Here is a 23,606-nt window from a genome sequence, read left to right as displayed (position 1 = left end):
CCGGTGTCGCTTGTCTGGCCTCATGGATCATAGGACTGACTCAGGGAACCACTCTTCCTTTCAGAGACCAGACTCCCTGAGAATCCTGGCTCCACGCATTAATATTCTGGCTATTCAGTAAATGCCTGCGATGTCAAAGACATCCCTCTGTGCTGGGCTTCGGACGAGGAATCAGAGGCGGGGCACCTGGGTGACCTGACAACATGATGGGAACATAAACAAGGAAACAGCAGGCAGAATGGAAATGCTATGGCTGGAGAAGTAAACGAGACATCTGTGGGGCATGCAGCTCCGAGGGAGGGCTAGGGAAGCTTCTAGAGAAGGCGACATCGAGATGAGACCTGAGGATGAGGGGGAGAGATGGAGGGTAGATGAGAAGTCTCGTTATCAGGCAGAATTGGGCCAAGAGGATTTTTCTGGGGGGAACAGAGAGCCTTTCACTGTGGCTGGAGCATCGGTGGGGGAGACAGGAGCAGATCAGCAGAGACCCAGTCTTCCAGGCTTTGTGGGTAGATTTTAGACCATCTCCTGAGGTCATGTGAAGCCCCTGAAGATGGAAGATGGGCAGAGCTGAGGTGCGATTGGCACTCTGGAAAGCTCAGTCTGGCGGGGTTGTGGAGCACGGGTTGAATCGGGTCATGACAGAAATGCAGGGAGACCAATCGGGATGGCACCAGGGTCCTCCCGGGAAGATGCCAGGTGGGGAAGTGGCAGCGGGGATAGAAAGAAGCAGATGCTTTCAGGAGCTGTTTCAGAGGCAAGATCACCAGATCCTGGTGACAGGTCGGCTTTAATATTAAAGGTGACAAGTTGGCTTTGATATTAAAGGAGAATGAAGTTCCCAGGTTTCTTCTCTGGACAACTGGGTGAGATCCTCGGTGCCATTCCCTGAGATGGGATGAGCAAGTTGATGGTGAGGTTGGGACTAAGTTTCTGAGGTCTGTGGCCCATCCAGATAGAGGGACAAACAGACCGTTGGATTTCCAGGTCTGATGCTCAACATCACCAGCGGGCGACTGGCAACTGACCAGAGAGAGCTTGGAGGAGGAGCCCTGGGGAGCCCCAGATTGTAAAGTCCGGGGGAGATGCCTCTTGGGAGGCTGAGAAGGAGCAGGCAGCATGGCAGAAAGAACCAAGGGAGAGTGGCCCCATAGCAGCCAAGGAAGGGGAGAGTTCCAAGAAACCAGCCCCCTCTTGCCACCTCCCTGCTCCCTTCTTGGCTAAGTCACCTTCACCTCCTGCCTGGATCAGCTTCACCTCCTCTCTGGCCTCCCTGCCTCTGCCCTGCCCCTTGTGGTCCATCTCAGCACAGCAATTAGAGTGACGCTCTTAACGCTTAAGTGAGGTCATGGTACTCCTGTGCTCCAGAACCGTCAATGGCTCCCCATTTCACTTGAAGTAAAAGCTAGAGTCCTTTTGGTCCCCTAGACAGACCCCTCCGAGAACTCACTTCACCTCCTGCTGTTCCTCCCACCTTCTCTCCTGCAGCCCCACTGACCTCCTCGCTGTTCCTCAAGCTTACCTGGCAGGCTCCTGCCATCGACCTTTGCTCCAGCTCTTTCCAGCGTCCGGAATGCCCTCGCCACAGAAATCTCTTACCTCCTTCGTGCTATAGCCTCTCTCGCCCCCTTCTCACTGCCCCCAGCCCTGCAGAGTCCTCCACGCCACTTTCCTTCTTTTCTCCGTAGACTTCCCACCTTCCAATGTGCTACATAATTTACTTATGTATTATATGTGTTATTTAATATCTATCTGCCCTTGCTAAAAATATCAGCTCCACCAGGCAGAGATCTTCAGTTTTTTTCACTGGTGCCTGATACATAGTAGATACTCAATAGATGAATGAATGAAATGGGTCAGCAGGACTGAGAACTACGTAGGATAAGGAGTTCCAGTGCCCTTGGACTGATTTAACAGCAAGGGCATCCGTCACGCTATGGAGAACACATCTCCCCTGTAAAAGGAGGAAGGTGGGAGTCTGGGGCTGTGCAGTTTCCCACATGGTGGCTTCTGTTTGCCCTGGTAGATGCACACGATGGCATCAGCTGAAAGTGAGGGGTGGTTGGAGATTGGAGGAGGACGGGGAAGATTGAAATAGTTGCCGTGAGGATCAAAGAGGGGGATCTTTTCAGGGAGAAAGATCCCTGAAAAGTGGGCTTCCCCGGCAGTATTTAGGGCCCCCTTGAGGTTTGCGGGCTTACATTTATAGAGACAACTCTGTGTGCTTGTAAGATTTTTCTCCAATAGTATTTAGTAGTGTGAGTGTTGGTCCAGGAAATGCAGACCCTTGGTCCAATCCAAGGCGGTGGTTTTGCCAAGAGAGTGCAGAGGAGGGCAGGGCACAGAGGCACAATGAGAGGGTGCAAGAGAGAATTCAAAGGGACAGAGGAGAGACTGTAAGCTGCGCTGGAAAGGCAGAGCTAGGCAGAGCCCAAGTAGGAGGGGCAGGATATGCCAGTAGCAGGGTGCAGAGCCCCCTTCAGCTAGTACCTCCCCGGGTGATTTGTGCCTCGGGCTTAATTGATAAAGGTGACTGAGTGATGACACAGAGAGGTCAATGCCACTGAGAGAAAAGTTTACCGTTGCTCTCACTTCTAGAAATGAGTGATATGCCACAAAGTCAGGAGGCAAAAGGAGTGAGGGGAAAGCCTGGCCAAAGCCCTTATTGAGGTTTGTACCTGGATGGCAGGGCAGGGTAAACAGTTTAGGATTGGCTGGTTTGAATGATTCCGGCACACTTGGGGCATAGGGGCTGTCCCAAGGTGTCTGGTGCCTGGCCCTGGGTGATTTAAGGCAGGGGGAATCTTGGCTTGGTATGTGAGAGTTAGGTAAAGAGAGGGATCAGAATATGGGCCCTGGATGGCAGGGGAGATATAAACAATGTGGTTTGGCCCTGTGTGTAGTTTGTGTGTAGTTTGGCCCTGTGATTAATGGATGCCACATACACAAACATAGAGTCTAAGAACATACGGTTAGGACACTGGGTGTCTTTGGGCAATTTGCTTAAACTCTCTTTGCCTCAATTTCTTTGTTTCTAAAATGGGGAACGTAACAGCACTTACCTCATATTGAGTTAGTAATGAGTTAGTAAATGTGAAGTGCTTAAAATACAGTTAAGTGTTAGCTCTCATTATTTTGTTGTTAATTTTACCATTACGGGCATCACATGGCCTGAGCCCCCCCCCCCCCTTCTGAAAAGGTTCAGTGGGAGTAAGTGAATGAGAAAAATGGAAGAAAAGAAAAGGAGCCTGGGGTCAGAGTGGGTCGTTCCGAATTGGCCAGTGCGGAACTGTGGGAACAGGGCATTGATGTAGAGGGTGAGGGTCACCGCAGACAGGGAAGTTTGGACATTTCTCAGCACTGACTCTGTATGCAACTCACGAATTGGAGTCATGTACAATGTGCCCATGCACAGCGTACATTTTAGACCATCTGCTTCATCTGTGAAATACTGACACAAATATGGAGCGTTATAATAGATGAGGAAAGGGGGCTGCCCCTCCCTTGGATGGTTAGGAAAGTGCTTCCTTGGAGCGGTCTCTGGCCTTGAAAAGTGGGTGGAATTTGGCTGGGCAGAGAGGCCAGGAGAGGGAGGTTCTGATGTGGACACAGCGTGGGCACTGGCTGAGTTTAGAATGGACAGGAGAGCTTGTGGTGAATGTAACGGGGGAGATGCAGGAGGTGAATCTGGGAGTGTAGGCTTGGGCCGGAGTAACAGACGCAAATAATGAAATGGAGCTTTTTTTTTTAATATATATAAATTTATTTATTTATTTATTTTTGGCTGCGTTGGGTCTGTGTTGCTGCGCGGGCTTTCTCTATTTGTGGCGAGCAGGGGCTACTCTTCGTTGTGGTGCGCGGGCTTCTCATTGCGTTGGCTTCTCTTGTTGCGGAGCACGGGCTCTAGGCATGCGGGCTTCAGTAGCTGTGACACTCAGGCTCAGTAGTTGTGGCTCACGGGCTCTAGAGCGCAGGCTTAGTAGTTGTGGCGCACGGGCTTAGTTGCTCTGCGGCATGTGGGATCTTCCCGGAGCAGGGCTCGAACCCGCGTCCCCTGCACTGGCAGGTGGATTCTTAACCACTGCGCCACCAGGGAAGTCCCTGAAACGGTCCTATTGATATTCTGGTTTGGGTACCTGCCCTCAGTGTATAGTGAGGGCTCTAAGTCTGGGATCCTGGGGACTGAGGCTCGTGACGCTTTGTGAGGGAAGAACATTGCTTTGAAAGGAGTCAACAGAAAAAAAGATCTGAGATTTGAGTGGCACTGGGCGATTTTATGAGACCCTTTCAAGGATGAAGCCGTGTCTAGGTGGATCATACTCTCATCTCCAAGGTGCACACCTGGGAGATAGGCTCTGCTTTCTCCCCCCAGAGATCTGGGCTGTGCCCACCAGTGTCCTGGAGGTGGCTGCTGTCTGTCATCCTCTCCAGGCTGGTGTTCGCATCCTACCACCAGAGGCTCTGATGCAGAGGAATTGCACAGGGAGGCCCGTGGGGACGGCTCAGCCCACTCCAGCAGGCGAAGTTGAACTCCTTGTTACCTCTGCCATGGAGATGAATAATTGTGAGCAGCCTGGGAAAAACACTGAAACCCACCTAAACCACAGCACACAACTGAAAGTGGCAAGCAAGAAGTGCTCTAAGCTATTAAATGCTTTGTGAGCATGCACAAAATCCTATTATCCTGGGATCTAGTGCAGAGCTAAGCACAGCAAACTTTCTGGTGCCCATAAAGCATTGCTCCTTGTTGCTACATGGAGCTCTCTGTTATTGCTTTATCCAGTTGAAACTTCAGGTAATCTCACAAGAGGAGGATGTGCTCCGACAAGGCAAAGGAAAGGGTGGTTGATTACGGGAAGAATCGATTCTTTTCATGAATAGATCTCTGGCACCGTTTGCTCTGAATAAGGGATAATCATTTCTCACAATCTGGGAACCATGTTATTTAGAAAATTAGGATAAGTACAAAACAAAGCAAGAGTGGAGAAAAAAATAACTTTCATCTTAGAATGCCAGAATGCTGACAAAAAGATAAATCATGCAACATTTTCCCTTGTGAGATTTGCATGAATGTTATTTCTTGTGTTTGCTATTCCACTAGCGGTCGTTAATTTCTAAATCAATCATTTAATATACTCCCTTTCGCCTGGAAGAAAAGATCAAAATATCCATGCAGCCTTCTCATTGTCAAAGAAAATCACATACCTCTTTGGCTTGATTTAACCTCTTGTGAAATCTATTTGGGGAGAGATGAAAAAAATCTCTTGAAATCCATATTCTAAATTTTTTAGATGATAGCTGACTATAACCCCAAAACAAGGGAGTTTAGCCTGGAGTCCATGCATCTCCAAGGAGTCTGATAAAATTGACGGGTCTGTAAACTTGGTCAGGAATGTAAAATGCATGTTTTATGTTCACTCATCTCTAACCAACATTAACAATTATTTCAGTTATGAATGGAGGCCATAGGTCTCTGTACCATTAGCCATACTGTGCTTTTGTCTCCAACAGGAATCACAGACAAGCGTATATCACATCCTAGTTCTTATAGACATCGTGAAATACTTAGGTCTCCTCCTGTCTATAAGAGGAGTTTAAATTTATAGCAGTTATTAAATCCACACTTTATCTTGTTTAATGTCTTAAAGAAGTACATGTATCACTAGATCATGATTTTTTAATACTTCATCTGGACTTCCCTGGTGGTCCAGAGGTTAGGACTCCGTGCTTCCCCTGCCAGGGGTCTGGGTTTGATGCCTGGTCAGGGAGCTGAGATCCCACAAGCCGTGCAGCAAAAAAAAAAACCAACCAACCAAACAAACAAACAAAACTTCATGACTATATTTCAATATAATTGGCTTCCAAAGTAATTCTATGCATTTTGTTTTATTTGATGCATTTTTTTTTTATTGGGGTATAGTTGTTTTACAATGTTGTCTTAGTTTCTACTGTACAGCGAACTGGAGTTCCCTGTGCTATACAGCAAGTTCTCATTCGTTATCTATTTTATACATATTAGTGTATATAAGTCAATCCCAATCTCCCAATTCATCCCACCCCCCTTGATATCCATACGTTTGTTCTCTACATCTGTGTCTCTATTTCTGCCTTGCAAACCGGTTCATCTGTACCATTTTTCTAGGTTCCACATATATGCGTTAACATTTGTTAACATTTTGTTAACATTTGTTAACATATTTGTTTTTGTCTTTCTGACTTACTTCACTCTGTATGACAGTCTCTAGATCCATCCACGTCTCTACAAATGACCCAGTTTCGTTCCTCTTTATGGCTGAGTAATATTCCATCGTATATATGTGCCACATCTTTATCCATTCGTCTGGCGATGGACATTTAGGTTGCTTCCATGATATTTGATGCATTTTTATTCCGAGAAGGGATCCATAGGCTTTTCCAGACTGCACAGGTGTCCATGGCACAAATCTTTCAGGATCTTTCCCTAGTTCCAAACAAGCAGATACCCTAAGCTTGTAAAATGTGGATGCTCAGGCCCTTCCCAAGACCCACTAAATCAGCACCTCAGGGACTGGGACCTAGGTGTGTGTGTTTTTCACAAGCTCCCCAGGTGATGGGGCTGCAGTCAGCTCAAGTCAGAGGTCTGTTATTTGGAAACCTCTGACTTAGATCATCTGTATCCCAATAACCCAGCCCTCGGAATTTGGAGGTGGCTCTGCTGAGAGGCTGGAGCATAGAGAGACAAGGTCTTCTCACACTTCTGGAAGTGTGTAAGGTGGGAAAGAGTGCGGGGCTTAAACAGACCCCAGTTTACTTTTGGGCCTTAATAAGTGTGTGTCTGGGGCATGCTCCTTAACGCCCGGAGCCTGTTTCCTCCTCTGTAACTTAGGGAAGGACCTGCCTCACAGGTTTGTTGTGAGAATGAAATAAAATCATGAATATCAAGTACTTTGCAGAGTGGCTGAGTAGGTCTTAGGTACCATTGTTGTTAAAGATAGTGATGTTCTCGCTTGTGAGCTAGGAGCTATTCTGTGGCTGGTATGGGGAGCAATGGTTATAGAAAGGCAGTAAGACCTGGCTTCCAAAGCTCGGCAGGGCGTTTCTCCTAGAGGTTACGGCGCAGCTGTGTTCAGCTGTGTTAGAGGATCTCCTCCCAGTGTTTCCAACATCAACTGTCCCAGATGGGCTGACATGTCACCAGGAGGACGGGGCTGTCTGCTGATGCCTTTTCCATGGTCCTGAGAGGGCAGCATCCCTCCTGACTACCCCACTTCTTCACATGGAATGTAACATCTCATTTTGTGGGAGAAGCTCCTTCCTGTCTGCGGGCCAGAAACTACTTTCCCTCCATATGGGAAGAACTTTAACCAAATCTCCTCTGTTTCTGAGAGGGGACTTGAAATGTTTTCCCAAAGCGGGCCTCTAAGCTAATAACAAAAGGTGCTACAATTTCATAGGCAAACTAACTACTTCAAGATGAATCTTTTGAAGGAAAGTTTTCCTTTACAGAACCTCTTCTGGATTCTCTACACCCTTCTGTTGGCCCTGTTCTCTCAGGGTTCCTCCAGGGCAGTGCCCTGTGATGAAATCCAGGGAAAATGTAGGAAGGATATTGTATTAGTTTGCTAGGGCTGCCATACCAAAGCACCACAAGCCTGGGTGGCTTAAACAACAAAAATTCATTTTCTCACACTTCTGGAGGCTAGAAGTTCGAGATCAAGGTGTCAGCAGAGTTGATTTCTTCTGACACCTCTCTCCTTGGCTTGTAGGTGGCCAGATTCTGTCTGTGGTCTCATATGCTCTTCTCTCTGTGTGTGCATGTCTGTGTCCTAATCTCCTCTTCTTATAGGGACACCAGTCCTATTGGATTAGGGCCCCACCCTAATGACCTCAGTTACCTTAAATTCTCTCTTGAAAGGTTCTGTCTCCAAATACAGTCACATTCTGAGGTCCTGGGAGCTAGGGCTTCAACATATAAATTTGCCAGGGGGTCGGGGGGGTGGTGGGGGTGGAATGCAATTCAGCCCATAACAGTCATGATTTCTTCCTGTCCCCTGAGCACTCCTCCGAGGACCCAGGGGTGGCAAGAAAAGGCAGGAGCACACAGCATCTGTTAAGGATGTCAGACACGATGAACTTCAATCACAGGCTGGATTGTGTTTCAAATTCTCCAGGACAAAGGCCTTGAGGCGGCCTTTGAAGTAACCCCAAGCTGCTGGTTCTTTAAGGTTTCAAAATCAATGCCATTCAATAGCATTCTAAGAACTATCGAAACCCAACCCCACAGACCCCAGGATTTTCACAAAAGGGAAAAAAGGGTACATTCAAGATAATACAATGTCATTCCTGTGTTTTCTCTGAGCCAGAGAGCGGGTAGACTTATTTTGGTCAGGCTGGCTTTTTTTGGACCGCGCTTTCTGTGAATGGGGAGTGAGCTCAGGCATTCGGCCTCACAGCCTCTGTAGGAGCCAGGCCCCTGGCTGCTTACAGCAGCAGAAGTCAGCAGGTAGGAGATGACATTTTAGAATTGTTCAGATAGACCCCAGGCCTGGAAGATATGCCGGACACAGTGTTGAGAGCAAGAACAAAGCAGTGCCAGGGAGAACTGTTTAAAAATTTAAAAGACTATTTCCCTTTATCATCTCTGCTGCTGGCTACCATTCCAGCCATTTCCCAAACAGGAAACTGACCCCGTGCAGGGCAGAGGACAGAACAGGATGAGGGCACATCACTGCCATCGTCAGTATTCAGATGCAATAGTCCGCCTCCACAGACGCGGAGGAATGGATTGTTTTCTGGGAGAGAAATGGAAATAAAATTATTGGGTTGGAAGGAACCTCTGGGAGGCCACTTGCTTCCAGTCATCGAATCCATTCAAAGCCTGGGATTCCTGTAGATGTTTAAAAATTCTACTCACTTTCAAGTCAGAACAGGAGATGGGGCATCTCTGGGGCTGGTCATTCTGGCCACTGGAACAAGCAAACCTCCAAATCTCAGGGGCTTCACTGAGATTTTAGTAAAAACCAATTGTGGATGTTCACGGTTGGCAGGTAGCCTTCCTTGTGGTCATTTGGGGACCTCGGCTCCTTCCACATGTGGCTCCTCCACCGTTAATAGGTGACTTCCAAGGTCCCTGTGCAGTGGGAGAGAGAGGATGGAGAAAGCGTACTGGCTTTTCAACCACATCAGCCCTGGGGGACACGCCTCCCCTAGGCTCCCATACATGGTGAGAATGAGTCTTAAGGCCACACCTCCCATGGGGAAGCCAGACTTGTGGCTGCCCAGGAGGTTGTGGTGCCCAGGCTGCAGCCTTTGCCATAGAGTCTGCAGGAACCAGTGCTGACACTGGCAGAGGTTGGCCCCATCTTTCCCACGTGCGGTGCCGTGTTTAGGTTTGGTTCGTCAGGGACGGTTATGGGCCCAAGGAGAGCATCACGTGATCCTCTGGTCCACCTGGGCAACAAAATAGAAGTTGGAATTCAATAAAAGAGACTGAGATTTGTCACCTTCTCAGCATATGCATGTCTACTCCCATCTTGAGGATCCTTTCTTGATCAAAGCCCTAAGGTTTACACCAAAAAACTTGAAGAGGTGGTGAAATCTACCGACATTATAACTCATCAGGCCCCAAGCCACCAGCCGCAGGCCCAGATTGACTTAGGAGGGTCGTCTGATGGTTCTGAGTTTCCTTCTGTGCCCAGATGCAAGTGAACGGGGATCTGTGTTTGTCTTTCCCTTGCTTTAAACCATCCAGCGTCTCCAAGAGCACTGAATGGCATGATTGATGGCCTGGAATTTCTGGTCTCCAGACTCGCCTATGGTGGCAGCATCCTGGCCCCTAAGGCCACCCCTGCCCAGTCCCTGCTGACCATCAGTAACGACTGGGTCATCCGCTTTGCCCCCGAGTCCCTGGACCCTGATGCTCTATCCTCTCCCTTTCCGGACTCACAGCTTATTATCAGTCCAGTTACTAGTCCAACATTTAAAAAATTAGTTGACGTTCTCAGCAGTTCTATCCCCAGTGACAAGGGAGAGTGGGGCTCCCTCTGGCCCCCGCTGGGGAAGAAAGAAGAGTTAGCTAAGCAGCCACATTCTCCCCAAGGCATGTCTCAGGCAGACTGTGTCCTGAGGAATGGGACGGGAGGTCCTCATTAGACGATGGCCAGTGGGTAGGTGGGCTGTCTCATCTGGTGGAGCTGTGGAGGGCTCATCCGTCCTGGCCTCTCATAAGTCCTAGTCCAAAACCACAGGCAACCCCGAAGCCACAGTCCCCTTCTGCAGATTTCTGGGAGAGGTAATTGTCAAGGTCTTTTAGTTAACCCTGACCAAGTCAGTTTCAGTGAGGGAACTCGGGCGCTAGAGAAAGCGATCACAACCTTCAAGGGCCTTTTGAACCGTGGTGGCGGGATACTCTTTGAAGTATGCGGCCATTCCAGTCTCCTTCCAGATCACTGTACACAATCTCAAAGCTCTGGCCCTTTGGGGTTAAAGACAGAACTGAATCTAAATTAAAGAAGATGTGGTATATATCTACAATAGAATACTACTTGGCCATAAAAAGAAGAATAAAATCGTGCCATTTGCAGCAACATGGATGGACCTAGAGATGATCATACTAAGTGAAATCAGAAAGAGAAAGACAAATACCATATGATATCACTTATATGCAGAATCTGAAATATGATACAAATGAACTTATCTACGAAATAGAAACAGACTCACAGACCTAGAAAACAAACTTATGTTTGGCAAATGGGAAAGGGGGTGGAGGAGGGATAAATTAGGAGTTTGGGATTAGCAGATACAAACTACTCTATATAAAATAGATAAAGACATACTCTATAGCACAGGGAACTATATTCAATATCCTGTAAAAAACCGTAATGGAAATAATACGGAAAAGAATGTATACATATACACATATATATACATTTTGCTGTACACCAGAAACTAGCACAACATTGTAAATCAACTATACTTCAACCAAAAATAAAAATTAAAAAAAAAGAAAGAACTGAATCTAATTCAGTTTCCTCTGTGGTTAAGCGTAGTTCATCCACAATGGCGCCCTACCAGCTCCTCTTTAATCCTAGGCAAGGTGCAGACTGAATGATAGTAGAGCATGGTTACATACATGGGGAAATGAATGCAGTGTTATCACCCACTCCCCCCCATTCTGGCTGCTTCCACCGCAAGGTTCTAGAGCGGTCCTCAACACTTTCCTGGAATTCCAGTTTCAAACTCTGAGGAAAGAACAAAGACCATGAGTGGGATTCATGTCTCAGTTATCTTTATATCCCTGGCAGCATTTAGCTCTGAGCTCTGGTCTTCATGAACATGTATGCAGCATTGAACTGAATGACTAAGAGAAGTCAAAGGCATCAGGCTGGGTGCTGGGGATGCAAAGATGGGTAAAATGCTTGATCTCTACTTAGGCGGAGCTGCTTTTTCAAGAAGGAATAGTCCAGAGGAAGGAGTCTGTAAACAGGGCAGAGACAGCAGGACAGAAACAGCAGCCAGAGAAAGCCAACGTGGGGCAGTCTAAGGATAGGGGAAGAGAGGTAGGCAAGGGAGGGGGAAAGACAGGGCCAAGCTGACCCACAAGCGCCTGATTAAGGCTGCTTTGAGCTATTTTTCTAACGTAGAAGCCCAGCCCTCTCTGACCATATCATACTAGCAGGCTGGATAGTAAGGCTGGCGAAAATTTTAAATCGGTGAGCATAAACCTGATATTATTTGTTCCCACTCCCTCCCCGTATTATTCTTTTACGTGCATAAACAACAGCAACTCACATCAAAAGAAAAGGAAGGGCTTCCCTGGTGGCACAGTGGTTGAGAATCTGCCTGCTAGTGCAGGAGGCACGGGTTCGAGCCCTGGTCTGGGAGGATCCCACATGCCGCGGAGCAGCTGGGCCCGTGAGCCACAACTGCTGAGCCTGCGCGTCTGGAGCCTGTGCTCCGCAACAAGAGAGGCCACGATGGTGAAAGGCCCGCGCACCGCGATGAAGAGTGGCCCCCGCTTGCCGCAACTGGAGAAAGCCCTCGCACAGAAAAAAATGAAGACCCAACACAGCCATAAATAAATAAATTAAAAAAAAAAAAAACATAATGGAAAAGAATATGAAAAAGAATATATGTATGTAAAACTGGGTCACTTTGCTGTACAGCAGAAATTAACACAACATTGTAAATCAACTATACTTCAATAAAATTTAAAAAAAAAAAAAAAGAAAAGGAAAAAAAGCCCTCCCAACACCCTTTTCATGCTCCATCAATCAAGCTGCTCTCAGTATGCGTTTCTTTTCTCCTCTGAATCACGTGGCCTTTGCCAAGCTTCGTTTTAATTCCTCATCTTGCATTAAGAGAAATGACTTGCATCGACTGGCAGCAGAATCCAGGTATTTAGGGGTTCTCGCCGCTGTGGTATTTAAATTGACATATGTTTTGAGGTCCATATTGGTAAATCCTATTACTGAGAAACAGTAATAAATAAAGGAGAGGTTTGAAATTGAATTTTTGGAAAAGGACTTGAGGAGGAAAGCCATTCTGTGCCCATCCAGTGTAGTGGAGAGACTGTGCATGTAGACTGGGAAAAGCCAGCTCACTGTTCCCAGGATGGCAGAGGGGAGCGCGGAGGAGCTGGAGTGAGTCCTCGCCTCTGGGAAGTGGGTTACCAGGGAGTCCCGAAATGGATTGGGAGGACAGAAGTAACAAATAAAATATTCTCTTAGCCAGCAATCTGTGTTGTCTTGAACAGATTTTGCCAGCCGACAAAAGGCTAAAATTTGCCTGCCCCTGGATTACCGAATGGGGTTTTTTTTTTTTTTTTTTTTTTAATTTATTTATTTATTTATTTATGGCTGTGTTGGGTCTTCGTTTCTGTGCGAGGGCTTTCTCTAGTTGCGGCAAGCAGGGGCCACTCTTCATCGCGGTGCGCGGGCCTCTCACTATCGCGGCCTCTCTTGTTGCGGAGCACAGGCTCCAGAAGCGCAGGCTCAGTAGTTGTGGCTCACGGGCCTAGTTGCTCCGTGGCATGTGGGATCTTCGCAGACCAGGGCTCGAACCCGTGTCCCCTGCATTGGCAGGCAGATTCTCAACCACTGCGCCACCAGGGAAGCCCCGAATGGGGTTATTTACATAATTTCTGCACTAAGCACTCCTTCAGTGTTGCTTTTAACATTGTAAATGGGTTTAAATGGTTTCCAAAGTGACTTCACATCTGATAACAGGAAGAATTCCTGTCTCTGGGGAGGCAACATTGAGAGACCAGCTCCAGAGCATTAGGGCTTCCCTCCCTAAGAGAGAGGATGGGAGGGGTCCCCAGGATGGGGCTTCCAGGTTCTCTGGGGTCAGATACTAGCTCAGGCCTTGAAAGGAGCGCATGCAAGTACGGACCCTGGAGGTGAAGGTCGGGGGCTCCCCTTCTGTGCAGGGATAGATTATAGGGGCTGCAGGGACCTATGTGGCCCTAGAACACTTGGTGATCCAGAATGCCAGGATGTGGTCACAGGAACCACATTGGTTTATTTACCTCTGTGTCCTTTGACTCCCCTCCCCCACTTTTTTTAGGGGTAAACTTTTTTCTCTCCTATATTCCAAATCTACATGACAAAATCTAGAGAAACGTATGTTTTCTTCTCTCCTGAGAGATGTCAATGAAATCTCCTGTTACTTCAGGTATCTGTCCCTTTGAGTTGGGAAGAAAGCTTGCTAAAAACAGACTGGAGGCCTTCACAGAGAAGCCTGCCCCTTTCTGGCTGGCTGACCTGTCAACTGTCTGGAATTCTCCCATTGGAGTCCTGAGATTCCTCATTCTCTCGTGGAGAAAAGCCAAACATAACTTAGGAAAAGCAGCATCCTGAAAGACATCAGAGTAGGACACTGCATCGTTTCCAGGTAGCCTGGGGGGTGCAGGGCTGCCTTGCTAGGTTTGGCTGAGACACTGGGATGGAGAGCCTGGGGCACCCGGGGGGAGAGGGAGAAAATGACTTGTTTAATGTCATACAGTTGGTCTTTGGAGGAGATTGAACAAGAATATCGGCCTCTGCTGCGGTTCATTCCTCTGCATCTCACAGCCCTCTCCACGCCAGCTCTATACAGAGCCCAGGGGACAGACTGCCCATAAGGAATGATTTGAAAGGTCTTGCACACTAGCATCCAAAAAGATGATGAAGACTGAGGCAAGAGAAAGAGAAATGACACTGGAAGCCAACTTCATTTTCACCCTAAGGCCTCAGCTCATGATAAAAAGACAAACAACCCATTTAAAAATCGGGCAGGGGATCTGAATAGACATTTCTCCAAAGACAGACAAATGGCCAATAAGCACATGAAAAGATACTCAACATCATTAGCCATCAGGGAAATGCAAATCAAAACCATAATGCGATACTACTTCACACCCACTAGGATGGCTATAATCAAAAAGATGGCCAATAATAAGGGTTAGCAGGGATAGGGAGAATTTAGAGCCCTCATTACACTTCTAGTGGGAATGTAAAATGGTGCAGCCACTTTGGAGAAGTCTAGCAATTCATCAAAAGGTTAAACAGAGAGTTACCCTATGACCCAGCAATTCCACTCTTAGGGTATGTACCCAAAGGAAATGATAACGTATATCCATATAAAAACTTGTATATGAATGTTCATAGCAGGGTTATTTATCATAGCCAAAATGGAAACAACCCGAGTGTCCATCAACTGATAAATGTATAAACAAAATGTAGGACATCCATACAATGGAATCGTATTCTACTATAAAAAGGAATGCAATAATGATATTTGTTACAACATGGGTAAAACTTGAAAACATGATGCTAAGTGAAAGAAGTCAACCATCTGAGATCCTCACCAAGCTCTGCTTTGCTTTTTCCACTCCTCTAGAGCCTCCCCAAACTGGAATCCACCCCTTGAATCTTCTTTTCCCCATCTCTCTGTGTATTTATTTATTTATTTATCTATTTTTGTCACAGCTTTGTTGAGATAGTCACATACTACTATAGTTCACCCACTTAATGTGTACAACTCAATGGTTTTTAGTATATTCAGGAGTTGTGCAGTATTCACCACTATCAATATGAGAACATTTTCATCACCCTAAAAAGAAACCCATACCCACTAGCAGTCACTCTATTCCTCTGGCCCCACCCTCAGCCTTAGGCAACCATCGACTTACTTTCTGTCTCTATGGATTTTCTTTTACTGGACATTTCATATAAATGGAATCAAATAACATACAGTCCTTTGCGACCGGCCTCTTTCACTTACATAAGTTGTCAGGGTTCATTCAGGCTGTAGCGTGTGTCTGTATTTTGTTTTTATTGCTAAATAATATCGTATGGATATACCATATTTTGTTTATCAGTTGATGAACCTTTGCCTAATCCTAGATCATGAACTTTACTCTTTCGTTTTCTTCTAAGTGTTCTATAGTTTTGGCTCTTACATTTAGGTTTTTGATCTGTTTTGAGTTAATTTTTGTATATGTTGTGAGGTAGTGGTCCAAATTCATTGTTTTGCATGTTGCCCCAGAAGTGGAAGTCCTCCAGATTTGTTCTCTTCAAGGTTATTTTGGGTCCCTTGTATTTCCATATGAAATTTAGGATCAGTTTGTTAATTTCTGCAAAGAAGCCTTTGGGGTTTTGATAAGAATTGTGTTGAATATTTAAATCAATTTGGAAAGTATTGCTAACATAACAATATTAAATCTTCTAATCTGTGAACATGAGATGTCTTTCTGTTCATTCTCAGAATCCTGAAACTGTCTAGGGCCGCATACCCATGGAACTCTGTGTGTTTGTATGTTGCCCACTTCTGGAAATTCAGCCACCTTCTTTTACCCTGTAAGGTCTCTTGCCTCTATTCCTCCATAGGCCTTCTGCCATATTTTGCTTCCCTGACTTGGCTTCCTTCCACTGCCAACAGCTGAGTCTGCCCCAATTCATGGGGGCATCTACTTGTCAGGTCACAAATCAAACTAGTCTGGATCACCTACTGTCTACCAATCTCTTAGCTCACAGTCTCCTCCTTGAAGAAACAGGCAAGGTGAAGATTCTTGGCTATGAGGAGAATTTTCCATCTGTATTATTTCCTTGTGGTGCAGCCAGAGTTGGGAAATAGAAACAGAAGATCACACACACACACACACACAAATTTGCCACTAAATTCAATCAATAAAGGTCCAGGGGAGGTGTGCAAACACTCGAGAGGGTCCCAGTATCCTCAAGGAGGGAGTTCGGGAAACTGAAGGTAGAACGGCTTGAAGTGGCCTAGGTTGGGATGAGCATACATGGTCTGTGCTGACCTGAGTCAGCTCACCGGCACACTCTCATTTAGAGAGTATACAGGACTGTCTCATGGGTCCCTGAAACCTCTCTGTGTCTTCTTCCTCTTCTCCTCACCAGTACCAGGAATTCATTTGCACAAATGAGTCCTTCTTGACAATCGGAAATGCTTTGATTGTCCTGCTTGGGACTGAGAGAAGTTGGGTGGTCCTGTTTTCCTCTGGGAACAGGGCCTTTTGAGCCTGGAAGCCTGCCGTGCTCCTGCAAGAGGATGGCAAGTTGTCACTTCCTTGGGCTTTTGCATCCCTTAAAGGCAATTAACATTTCAGCCTTCCACTTAAATATTCTAGCAACAAGTGCCACCTGTACATGATGGCATTGGGGTGGATGCTTCCAGAAGGCCGGGCATCTGTGCTCTTAGGACTCCAAAACAGAGCATATTAATAAATGGAGAATTAAACCGTTGTACATTTTGTGCTGATACGAATAATGATATTCTGTTTTTTCAGTTTGAATTTGCCATTATAGCTCTGTAGGGCCCAGCTTCAGCCAGATGGGAAAGAAAACCTTCACAGGTGACAATTGTGCACTACTGAGAACTTAAGAAAACACATGCATCACCGGGAGCACCTCACATGTATTGGCCTTTCTTAGGAAGAGCTGCATTTTAATATCCTGAGCTGCTGTATCTATAAAAAACTCCCCGAAACCATCTTTTCTACCAGTTTTAGTCAGGTGAGGTTAGGCTATGCTGCAGTAACAAACCAACCCCGAAAGCTCAGTGGCTTTATATATGAAAACACATTTCTCACTCAGGCTGTCTCCTGAACCATTGCTTTCGGGCCTGGGGGAGGGAGCAGTGGCCTCTGGGAATTTCTCTGTCAGGCTGATGAAGTCCTTGCCCCCCTCCCCAGGTGTGGCTGTGCGGGGGCAGCATGGAGGTCCTGCCTTGCTCACGGGTGGCCCACATCGAGCGGAAGAAGAAGCCATACAACAGCAACATCGGCTTCTACACCAAGAGGAATGCTCTCCGGGTTGCCGAGGTCTGGATGGACGATTACAAGTCTCATGTGTACATAGCATGGAATCTGCCACTGGAGGTAGGACCAAACAGCCCTTCCCCATCACCCTGGAACACTGACATTATGTTTGATGGGTCACTGATCCCTTTACTAAGCCGATGGTTCCTCCCCAGAAAGATGCTCACCCTTGCAAAATTATAAGTGTACTTTGAGGTGGCTTACAGACCTCCAGGTTTTAGAACCCCTGCTTTACATGGGGATCGGCACCATGGCAATCTCTAAATCCATTTACAGAGATTAGAGGGGTCTCACTGTGTTAATTCTGGTCTCATTATATTAATCTTGACACCCTGCTTTGGAATGTACACCGTGTCCAGAAGATCCTTGCCCAAAGTTTTTGGCACCAGACCCTGTCATCTGCTCTCACAGTGTGCCCTCCCGTGGAGCTCCAGCTGCCCCGTGACATATGTCCCTACTGTATGCTGGATCCTTGTTTACATGGCTCTTCGGTTCTCTTCCATATTCTACCCAGAATATAATCTAGGAAAATCCCCGTGTTACTACAGCCCCACAGGAGTATTGCACGGCGGTTGTGCTCTGGCTTGGTTGGGATCCCAGCCCTGCCATTTACGGTTATGACATCTTGAACAAATCTACTTATCATCTCTGTATCTTAGGTTCCTCAGCTATAAAATGGGGATAATAGCAGGTCCTCCTTCCTAGGCTGATTGTGAGAACTAAATCAGAAGTACTTAATCTAAGTACTAAGTACTAAAGTACTAAAACTAAGTACACGTGATGTACTTAAAGCAGTGCCTGGCACAGGATATGGAATGTTGGCAAGCATTTCTGTCCTCCGTAGCACAGCGGGGTGACCTATACCCTCAGCCACAGTTGGGTTTATCTGTTCAGCCAGAGCACCTGTAGGTGTCCGAGCTGTGGAATTGTTCCCACTGAGAAATGGCAGCCCCTGCGTTTCAGGAGGCTGGAGCCCAGGACAGCAGAAATGCAGTTGAATATGTGCAGGTTTGTGGATAAAGAGGGTACAAGTGAAGAATTTTTATATCATTGTTGTTACAATTATTGAAATAATGTTCTAAAGCACTGAAAACCCCCTTATGGCCATGCAGCACTTTATAGCTGTTAAACTAGAAATGATTTTCCACATTATTATATAAAAATAAGCAACCTTTGTTGAGCTCCTTACACTCTCCCAGGTACTCGCTAAGTTTCTTATTTGCAATATTTCATTTAGCCCTCATAACAACCTCATGACAGAGGGACTGCCTGCCCTGGTGTTCTCATCTGTAAAACAGAGATTGTTAACCTTGGTCTCATAGGGCTCCTGGAAGGATAGAAATGAGGCTTAAAACAGAGCATAACAAATATTAAGTGCTCAATAAATGCTAGCTTGATATGAACCCACTGTGATGTCCATTTTACAGATGAGTGACCTGCAGCTCTGGCAAGTTAAATTGACTTGCTTAAGGTCCTACACCCAGCACATGGCAGGGCAAGGATGTGAACTGGCATCTTCACTCGACTCTGCCCACAGCCCTGTGACATCAGTGGAACAGACGTTATTTTTCTTGTTTGCAGATGAGAGTTGTGATCTAGGATGGGGGTGTGACTTGGGGTCAGAAGAAGTGAGGGCTGCCAACCCTATTCCAGTGCTTCTCCATCATTACAAACCACCTCGGTCCCTAATGCCAGTGTTCCCTACCAGGCTTTTCATAAATGACCATCCTCGTTAATCACGCTAAGTATATTAAAACAAAGAGTTAAATATCACTGCCCAGGTTTGCCTTTGAATATTAATGTTTGACATTTAAAGGGACTTTTCTTTAAAAAAAAAATCACTGTTTGGCTGCTGAAGAAGAAATCTTAATGAAATCATTTAAACACTTCTGCTCCAAGATGATGCTTGGCTGTCCGCCGTGGAGGAGAGCGTATCCTGTCTGCACTGGGTCACAGCCATCCTGTGGCTGACTCTGGAATCGTATTTCAGCTACTTTATTTTCCCCTGTCAGCACACAGCAGCACATTACAGGTTCCTTTCTGTAAAAGCAGAGTGAATTATTCATTAGAACGTCATTAAAAGCTTTGCAGTGGAAAATTATTTTCACATCTGCATATAATGAACTTCGCAAAGAGCCAGCAAAGGGGGGAAATTACACGTGTACAGAAAAGAAAGATGGGAGGAGGTTATAGACATTTATTTTCTCGTCTTAATCAAATAATTCCTCTAATAATTGGGTTCTGAGAGTCACTGAAGAAATGGCAGAGATGGAGGTGGGGCCTAGGTTGTCAATATCAGTGTGTCACGGGATCCCTTTGATGATGGTAAGGTAAGCTGACTTTGGGGGTTGCGTGCTGTGCTCGGGGGACAGTAGCGTCTAGCTCGGGGCTAGATGATCAAGTAGGGGCTTCAGATTTCTCTCTTGACGGTTTTGGCCAGCGCCTCCTGGTCACTAATGCCCTTTGCTTACTTTTAGAATCCAGGAATTGACATAGGCGATGTCTCAGAAAGAAAAGCCTTAAGGAAGAGTTTAAAGTGTAAGAATTTCCAGTGGTACCTGGACCACGTCTACCCAGAAATGAGAAGATACAATAACACCATTGCCTACGGGGAGGTAATTAAGACCACGCATGCTCTCGGCTTGGATGGCTGTGCGGTGGGCTGTGGATTGCCTTGCTGGGGGAAAACAGGGAACAGAGTCGTTCACTCATTCATTCATTCATTCATTCAATGATTAGTTTTTGGAGGTGCAGGCTTTGACAGCAAGGCTCTCACCGGCTGGTGGGGGATACATGTAATCAATGGGGGCGTGGGCCATCGTTTTGCCTACAGTGTGGAGCGGACCATGAGTTCTGTTTAGGACATTCTGAGGTCCCCTGGGACCTGTACCTGGGACATTGAGCAGGAAGTTGGGTGTAAAGAGAGGCGGGGACTGGACCTGTCTGTCCACTGCCCAGTGCCATGGGCCAGAGCCACTTACTGCCAAAGAAAGGGTACGGATGCTCTTCTCAGATTTTCTAGTATGTCACCTTTCTGAATATTAAAACAGATTGACTTTTCTCTTAGTACAAATGCCATAAACCTGCATTTTAGAAGAGTTTGAAAATAGCAGTAATGGCAACGAACACTTACAATGTGCCGGTACTGTTCTAAGTGCTTTTCACACATGAGTTCAGTCACCCTCACTTTACTAGGCAGTAGTGTTATTTCCATTTTATTGATAGGAACGCTGAGAGTTAGAGACATGAAATACATTATCTAAGGTCTCACAGCGTGTAAGTCATAAAGCCAGGATTAGACATAAGCATTCTAATTCCAAAGATAATGTGTACATTTGGATGTATGGTCTGCTTTATTGTGTGTGTGTATGTGTGTATTTCTTTTTAGTAAAAATACATTTTTTATATACATACATATACTTTTTATATACACCTCTCTATGGATATAGATATAGATATAGATGTATACAGATATTTGAAACTAAAACCAGGCTGTCCACAATGCCTAATAATTTGAAATGTTACTAATAATAGAGAATATTTTCCTGTGTTTTTAAGCCCTTTTCTGCAACGTTATTAATGGCTGTATAAGATGGTACCTTTTGTGTATGCTGTGTTTTGCTTGAAGACGTAGACATTTCTGTTGTTTCCTTTTTTAAAAAAAATATTATAAGCAGCACTGCTGAGAACATGCGTGTGTATAAGCACTTTGGCATCTTCCCTGTTACATCCCTGTGTGTTTGGATGAGGAATCGGTGGCACAGATTCTGGTCAGGGCTCAGGGAGCCGGGTGCTCTGGACCCACCAGAGATACCCCACTACCTCTGGCATTTGGATTTCTTCCCAGGGCTCCCTGGAACTCCCCGTGACCGTCAAGCTTAAGCTAGGAAGACTCTCATGGACTTAGAGTGTTTCCTTTTTCTACAATTGTGAATTTTTCTATTTTATGCGAGAAGCCTTTTATAGGGAGTAGATCAATCCCAGGTTAAATCATCAAGGTGCAGGCGAAGTGTCCCTTTGGGGCTGGAGTCTGGATGGGGAGCTTGCTTCTTGCAGGGGCAGTGAGTGTAGTGGTTAAGGACTCATGAAGATTCTGGAGCCAGCCTGCTGGATTCAAGTCCGAGTGGGTCCTTTCAGCTTCTGTCCCCTCATCTGTAAAATGGGGAAGTGAAAGTACCTACTGCGTGGGGTTGTTGGGAAGATGAAACAAGCCGCCATATATAGAGATCTTAGACCAGTACCTGGTACGTCCTACTACTTATTAATAGGTCCACATGTTTCTCTTTGTTTTTGGTTTTCAAAGATCAAATATAAAGGAGGCATTGAAAAACAGTGGGCAGTAAATGGATTGTTCGTAAGACAATTGGGTAAATTGCCCAGCTCTTTGGAAAAGAGAACAACTTAGATTTTTACAGCATATCATATCCCCAAGTATATTTCAGAAGGACTATAGCATTAAATGAAAGAAAAGCCATAATTGAACCATCCGGAAATAGATATGAATCTGAACTCTGGGGACGAGCTCTCTAAGAATGAAAGCTATGCAAGAAAATGCAAAGAAAAATGATATTTGATATGAGCTCATAAATATTAAAATAATCTATATATCAACTGAATGGAGAAATAATATTCCAAGCTGGAAATCTGTATGTCATAAATACTATAGATGAATGGATAATACCATTAATGTATAATGAATTCTGTGAATTGATTTAAATAAAAATTTTGATTTAAATAAGAAAATAAAACATCCCCAAAGAAAAATAGACAAAGTACAAGAGAACATACAAGTGGATGAAATTTTTATATTTATTTCATAATCAAAGAAATTAAAATTTAAAATACACTGAGGTAGCTTTTTTCCTTCTACCAAATGAACAAAGGTTCAATTTTGGAATATATGTTGGTACTTTGCCAGCGAGGTCTTAGTAATATGAAAAAGCACAGGTCCTCTGGTGAGAGTGCAAATTGAAACAAGCTTTTTAAAAAGCAATTTGAACCAGATGTATTAAAAAGCTTAATGAGAGTCATACTTTCCACTCTTATCCCAAGCAAATAATCTGAAATGAGGACAAAGATTTGCGAGTAAAATTGTTCATCTCAGGGATTTATTTTTTCCTTGATCAAAAATTTGAATTTAACTTGAAGGTTAGTTAAATATACTATATTAATGGTTTGCAATAGTTTGCAGCCATTTCAAAAGGTGTATACAAAAGTTTAATGATGTGAGAAAAATATTGATAATATAAGACTTAAGAGGAAAGAGTCAGGATTATAAAATTAGATTAGCTACCATTTTAGATTGGAAGTAAGCAAGAGAATAGTATTGGGAGGTGAAACTTCTACATAGTGGGACAGACAGTTTTTATGTGGATATTTTATCATGTTTTCCCAGGTGTCACTAATGTTTATGTGATAATTTTATAAATGAAGAAAAATACCTTTGCAAAGAGAAAGAATAAAAATGAGAAAAATGCCAGAAGTCCAGGGCACAGTTCCACAGGCTGTGGACTGCAGAACTCCAGGGCCTGCCATTCACATGAAGCACAGTGTAAATGACAACTGTGGAGCTGAAGGGTGGAGTGGCCTTGGAGATAACATAGAGATCATAATCTGATTTTTGGAGGGGAGAAGCCTTTTGTTTTTGCAAATTTTCCTATCTTTTTAAAGTAATAAATTCAATACATAGATTACATAGAAAACAAAAAGATAAAAACAAAACTTACGTCAAATCCCAATTCCCGGGGCTTCCCCCGTGGCACAGTGGTTAAGAATCCACCTGCCAATGCAAGGGACACGGGTTCGAGCCCTGGTCTGGGAAGATCCCACATGCCACGGAGCAACTAAGCCTGTGCGCCACAACTATTGACCCTGCACTCTAGAGCCCACGAACCACAACTGCTGAGCCCATGCGCCACAACTACTGAAGCCTGCGTGCCTAGAGCCCATGCTCCGCAACAAGAGAAGCCACCGCAGTGAGAAGTCTGCGCACAGCAACGAAGACCCAAGGCAGCCAAAAATAAATAAATAAATATTTTAAAAATCTCAATTCCCAGCTATGATCAATGTTAGCATGTTAGGGCATCGGTTTCTCTTACTCCTTCTCTGCTTGCTGAGCTCACCACATACTGAAATATATTTCAGATGGACTATAGTATTAAATGGAAGAAACCAACCTGAATCAAATTCAGTTTGGTAACAAAATCTAGCATTATTTAGACAACTCTGTTCTTAACACTCCTGTGGGTTCTTTTCACCACACCCAGACCCCAGAGCAGTGGGAAAAAGAGGAAGGCAGAGTGAATAT

At 45.3% G+C, this 23,606-nt stretch overlaps 1 protein-coding gene across 1 annotated transcript in view; it reads left to right on the top strand.

The window, feature by feature from the left end:
- Positions 1–23,606, top strand: part of GALNT17 (polypeptide N-acetylgalactosaminyltransferase 17) — a 446,202-nt gene that overhangs the window by 395,329 nt on the left and 27,267 nt on the right. Inside the window, exons 7-8 of the mRNA XM_061207933.1 lie at positions 17,174–17,359; positions 19,777–19,914. Coding sequence (XP_061063916.1) covers positions 17,174–17,359; positions 19,777–19,914 — 324 coding nt within the window. The remainder of the gene's footprint in view (positions 1–17,173; positions 17,360–19,776; positions 19,915–23,606) is intronic.

This window comes from Eubalaena glacialis, chromosome 13 (assembly GCF_028564815.1).
Source record: "Eubalaena glacialis isolate mEubGla1 chromosome 13, mEubGla1.1.hap2.+ XY, whole genome shotgun sequence".
Classification (NCBI taxonomy): domain Eukaryota; kingdom Metazoa; phylum Chordata; class Mammalia; order Artiodactyla; family Balaenidae; genus Eubalaena; species Eubalaena glacialis.
Note: the sequence above shows the minus strand (reverse complement) of the source record. Positions and strands in the feature narration are given on the sequence as shown.